Below are 6000 nucleotides of genomic sequence, written 5' to 3' on the forward strand. Positions count from 1 at the left end.
AGGAGCTCTGACATCCCTGTAAACACCTGACAAGCTTTCAAGCTTTTTATTACAAGACCAAACATTATTAAGAGTCAAGCAGCAGTGAAACTTGAGTGCAAGATCACTGATCCTTCACACTGCAGAGAGTTAACCTGGGTTTTTATGCACGCTGATTAAGCAGAGCATCTTTGGCACTATGACTCTAAAAAGCCACTTGAGAGGCTGCCACCAGAAAAGGCAGTTCAAAGATAACATAATCTATAAAAGGCAAGCTGTACAACAAGCATTTGACCTTAAAATTCATTAACCTTCTACTAAGAAAAGGTTAAACTAAGTGTTAACCTTGCACAACCACCTGGTGAATTTTACCAAGGTTTGATGATTGCTGTGTTTTCTTTTGAAAGAGGGAAATCTGATTGCCAACTGAGTGTATTCAAGGTCTGAGGATCCAAGTATTTTGACTGAGTTTGGAGACTGGTAACAAAGGGAACACAGCACACAGCCACTGCTGGGAATAAAGCCATCAGCATCCAATTACCAGGGGAATGCCAGAAAGCTAGTCACAGACCAGGGAAACCTTCCAGCATCACTACTCTGCACAAGCTTCCCACTGCACTTAATGCATATCCTGAATTACCTGCACACATGAAACAAACTCCTTTCATTGCCTTGCCGGGCTGGTAAAATGCCAAGATGGACATGAACCGACAGCAACAACAGTTTCAGGATAGGAAAAAGACCCAACACTTCAGTATTCAGAACCAGAACGATGAGAGACAGGCAGGTACAGGTGACACGCATGTTTGGACTAAACAACCCAAACATAACTGTTTTAAATGAAAGGCTCTTACATCGCCACTGTGCTGCTCCTAACTACAAATCATTTTGTAAATCATGTACACAGCAAATAAGTTTCCCTAACTAGACTCAACAACGTTCATTCACCCAAAGTTTTGCCTGTTTGCTGCTCTCCAAACCTTTTGACGTGGATGAGAAGATTCATGTGGGCATAACCAGTGAAATACAAAAGCCATAGTTTTGCTTCTCTTAGATAAAATAACCCAAAATTATTTATTCTCTCACACTGGCCAATGACATTATACCACCACTAAGTAAAATAATCTTAAAACCACCAGAAAAGAAAGATTCCTTCTCCTGGCAGAAAAAACTACACTACATGGTACAGAAAATAATTGCTTTAAACCAGGAACTTGTTTCCTGTGATCCACTTCCCATCTTCAAGGCAATATACTGCAACCACTTTCGGCTTCAGTTGTGCTCCAAAGCAGCTAAATATTAGGGTAATTCAGATGTAGTACAACTTTCAAATCTGCTTTAAGTGTTGCTAGGCCTTCTCAATTTACTTACTAAAATCCTCTATCTTCCAAATTTCAGCAGCTGCCACGACAGCCAGTGGCTTCAGAAGAACACATTGCATCAATGCCAACAGCTATACTGGATGAGGACCCAAGCAAGAGCAAACGTCCCAGTAGCAGAAGCTGCAGACAAACCATAAATAAGCAAAAAAGGAGCTTCTTATATCACTGAATGACTTAAACACAAAAAAAAAAAAAAAAAAAAAAAAAATAAACCAAAAAACAAAGAACAAACAAACAAAACAAAACAAAACAAAACACAAAAAAAAACTACAAAAAACAACACGACCCTAAAAAAGCATAATAAACTGGAGCAGCAGGTGAACTGGCAGAGTGAAGCACTAGACATACATTTCCCTGTAGCAGCCCAGATGTACCCACACAACTGTGGCTGTCCAAAGGCAATACACAATGGCTCTGCTGACCCAGATAAGCTGTGCAGGGAAGACAATCAGTGTGACACGGGTGAGGGGACAGGTGACAGCCTAAACAAGAGGCCAGGTGATTAAGGAGGATGGAGGATGATCACCATCACCTTATTATTGACTCATCATTGAGATGCCGTGTGGGCTCTGAAGAAACAGATACCTGAACCTGAAATCAGATTTAAAGATACACACAACAGTGTCCTGTGCAGAGCCAACACCTGGACATGATGATTCTTGTGGGTCCCCTCCAACTCAGAATATCCCGTGCTTACTATAATATCACTAAGAAATAAATACTTAACAAGTGACAGAGCTGGACCTGGAAAAGCTAACAGAAAATGAGATGACAGGAAAAGATTATTACGGACAACTAATTGGAACTCAAAATAACAAGTCCCATGTTATAAACTTTTAGCCATTTGGGGGTTTTTCCTCTGAAAAAGAACACATTTTAACCAAGTACAGCAAATTACACATTGACCCTACTGAACAAGCAGTTACTGTTCACCCTAGAAGACAGATGCTTTGAATTACAGAAGTGAAATTTTTTGTTTCAAAAAATGAACAAACAAGTAGCAAACCTCTACAGTTGCAGAGCATCCTGAAATCAGGGAGCAAGAGATGTATGCAAGAGAACATCCCTGACATGCAAATAGCAAAAAACAATTCTCAACAGGCTCCATCTGAGAAGAGCCTATTCAAAGGTGCTCCTCCCTGAGGGGTTTCCCAGCAGCCATTCCGTGAATGCAAGCTTACACAACTAATTTGTATCTGTTATGCCACTACTCAGTTTCAAAAGAAATCCTGTAAGTCATTTCCTTTATGGATATACAATATTACATAGGTTTAAATGGGCCCATCAGCTGCCTTTTTAAAATGAGGTAATCACAAGTTAATTAATTACTACTACTTAACTACTTAAATACCGAATAAGCTTTTGACTACCAAGTAATTAACTATTTAACTTTGAGAGTTATATTTCATGCTTCTGAAATCTAGCTGAAGCAGGATCATTTCCCTCAGTACACACTTTTCAAGAAAACCTGTACATGAAGGTGTGCTGAACTGATGATCTGTAGGAATGCCAGAATATGGGATGTGACCACTGCTGATCAATCCAAGTAAACAGAAGGGCACTAACATTTTATGCTGTGTAAATTATATGTAGCTTTGAAAAGCTGTCTTTTCACCTCCACTCTTTTAAAAATAAAAGAATCAGAACCAAACATTTAGGAAAGTAAGAGCTCTGCTCTTAGGACTTGTCCTTATGAATAGTTGGAGACCTGTTCAGAAAGGCTCATGCAAGCTCATCTGACACCAGCAGCCTTTTACCAAAACCAAAAGCATCCAAAAAAACATAGAATCGTTATAGTGTGCTCAAGCCAACTAGTTATACAATGATCCTGAAAGGCAGGAGGCTGGAATGAAGGTCTGGAGACAGGGATCACAATAAAAAAGGGGATACAACGAAAGGAAATAAAATCGACAAAGGGAAGGTTCAATTTTCAGTTCTAAGACACTACTGGCTAGCAATAGCAGCTGTCAATGTCAATAATTTTGATATCCATATTCCCCAAATAGAAGTAATTCTCCTCTCAGGTAGGAGAGAAATCACGTTTCTATGGCTTGGATGACAGGCAAGTCAGGACCCTTAAACTTACTCCAGTTACAGCCTCACTGCCAATATCCTACTTTGTGGTGTGTTATGCACTCACTTCACCACAGGACAGCAGTTTTCCTCTCATCTTTCCCATGCTGCCTGCTTAGATCACTTGCTTCCACATTTGGGGATTAGGCACCATCTTACAACTCTCTGCAGCAACTAGCCAGAAATTAGTATCAAGTAAATGCAAGATAACATTTTTGAAGTTTGGATATTATAAGAGATGGAAAGTTAAAACACATCCTGTGTATATTACCTATGGCAGCTTCAAATGAAACTTCCTATTTTCCAATATGAAACAGTTCACATAGCCCTTAAAGCCCAGAAGGGTCAGCCCTGAAAGCAACTAAGCTACTCCTAGCACACACAGAGTTTCACATGCATTCCACAGACCCTTGAAGGCTAGCATCCAAAGAGAGGTCACAGCAAAAAATCCTACTCTGAAGCAGCAAAAGCAGGACAACAACTTCAAGAAACAAAACAGACCCAATTCTGGCAGCTGTCCTCAACAAAAGCTCAAAAGAAGGTTGTTAACCTTGCCTCTCAATGCCACTCTCAGACACGCAGCCCAGGCTTCAAAGATTGAATTTCTCCAGTTGGTCAACCAGCACAACAGGAAAATTAAAGTTAAGGACTGACCATTATTACCACAGATTACTATGACCTAGTATTGTGCATGCTAATTCAGATGAGCAACCAAAACCCTCTGTCTATTTCAATTAGTTTAAGACACCTTCCTGGTATCATTCATAACCCCTTACATTGGTCTTCTTTGATTAGAAGGCCCAGAAATGTGAAATGTTTCAGACACAGGTGAGAGATTCATTAATTTGCTCCTGGAACATAAAAAAAGCAAGCCTGCAACTAACACAGAGTGAAAATGTGTTTTCTTCTTAAGATGGAATACGCCACCAATCAGTCTTTCTTCAGTCAACACAAAAAAAGAATTCAACTCATTCCTCAAAGTTCAAATGACAACAAATCCCAGAAAAAGAGTATTTTAAACTAAACTACAGAAGCCATATCACACGAAACTCAGTGGTTCCTTACTCTTTCAGAAGTCCTGTAATGGCTTAGTGCTGTTTTTCCTCTCAGTCTGAAAGACCGAGTCTTCTACTTTTCCCATTAAAGATCCACGTATTAGCGAGGCTCCAAAGGAAGCTACTGGAAAACAGCATCACTTTGTAGACCAAAGCAGAGTTCTAGCAAGTGAGTTTTCTTTTTTTTAAATGAACCAACTTAAGGTCACATTATTACCCAATCAGGTCAAATAAACCTTCATATGCCACTTCTCCCCCTCACTCCCCGAACTACTGCCCACAGCTGCAAGTCCTTCGCTGTTAAACGGAAAGCCACATTAACATTTAAGTTTGCACACTGAACACACCTAAAGAAACTCACGTTTCTATTACGCTAACATTGGTATTAACCATTTGGCAAAACCAGGGAGTGAAAACCACTTTGGACACATTACACTGCTCTTCCCTCAGTGTATTCCCATCCTCATCGGCCCTTCAAGAACAGGTTCTGGCAAAAAACCTGAGTGGACAAGTAATTCAAATAGTATTACCGCAAAGCACCACTACAGACGATGAAAAATAATACCTAAAGAGGCTCCGTCTTGAAAGAGCTGTAATTAATATTAACAACAAAAAGCCCTACACCCCTGGCTCGCCGGATTCCTTCCGGTTTCCCACTTCCCTTGCTCCTTAAAAAAGAGATAAAACACAAGGGGCAGCCTCCTCAGAGACATCTCATTATGGGGAGAAAGGAGAACGGGAAGAAAAAGAGAGGAGCGAGCAGAGTGGAAGCAAAAAAAAGGAGAAGCAGCGCCTGGCAGCCCACGGTCATCGAAAAACGGAGACCCGACGTTTAACGCCGGCCTCAGCAGCTCCGCTCTCCCCGGGCCTACCCTCCCTCTCTCCCCGGCGGCTTCCCCGGGCCCGCAGGCCGGGCAGCCCCCGGGCAGCCGCGCTCCGCAGCACCGGGGGCGGCCGCCTCCGCCCCGGACCCGCCGCCCCGGGGCGCGCCCGGCGGGCCCTGCCCGGCCCCGGGCTCACCTTTGCGCAGCTCCCGCTCCCACACGCTGACGATGAGCGCCGAGTGCTTGCGGTGGTGGATGAGCCACAGGCTCAGGGTCTGCACGCTCTGCTGCGAGTTGCTCAGCTCCGACAGCTTCCGCTCCAGCGCCGCCTCTGAGAATGCCGACATCGCTGCGCCGCGTTGGGCCCCGCCGCTCCGTCCCGTGCCGGCCGGGCCGCGCTCAGTCTCCGCCTCCCGGCCCCGGCGAGGGAGGAGCCCAGGAGCGATTCCCAACCCTTCCCGCCCCGGCGGCAGCGCCCGGCGCCAACAAAATGGCGGCGGCCGAGCCCCGTGGGTGCCGCGCGGCCCCGCCCCCTTCCCCGGCCGCCATCACTTCCGGCCCAGCGCCAGCCGCGGGGCGGGACGCGCGGGGATGGCGTCCCTCGGGAAGTGGGATCAGTCTGTCAGCATCGTGCCCTGGGAACATGGCATAAAAACGCGCATGGGAAATAAGAGCCCCCCACAAGGC

General features: G+C 44.4%; 1 protein-coding gene across 2 annotated transcripts in view; it reads right to left on the bottom strand.

Moving 5' to 3' along the window:
• Nucleotides 1–5769, bottom strand: part of RPRD1A (regulation of nuclear pre-mRNA domain containing 1A) — a 43903-nt gene extending 38134 nt beyond the window's left edge. For both annotated transcript variants that reach the window (XM_066185413.1, XM_066185423.1), the window contains exon 1: nt 5510–5769. In XM_066185413.1, the coding sequence (XP_066041510.1) occupies nt 5510–5660 (151 nt within the window). In that variant the 5' untranslated portion in view covers nt 5661–5769. The remainder of the gene's footprint in view (nt 1–5509) is intronic.
• Between the last annotated feature and the right edge of the window lie 231 nt (nt 5770–6000).

Source organism: Chamaea fasciata, unplaced genomic scaffold (genome assembly GCF_029207755.1).
Source record: "Chamaea fasciata isolate MVZ Bird 193981 ecotype frontalis unplaced genomic scaffold, bChaFas1.0.hap1 SCAF_1, whole genome shotgun sequence".
In the NCBI taxonomy this organism is placed as follows: domain Eukaryota; kingdom Metazoa; phylum Chordata; class Aves; order Passeriformes; family Sylviidae; genus Chamaea; species Chamaea fasciata.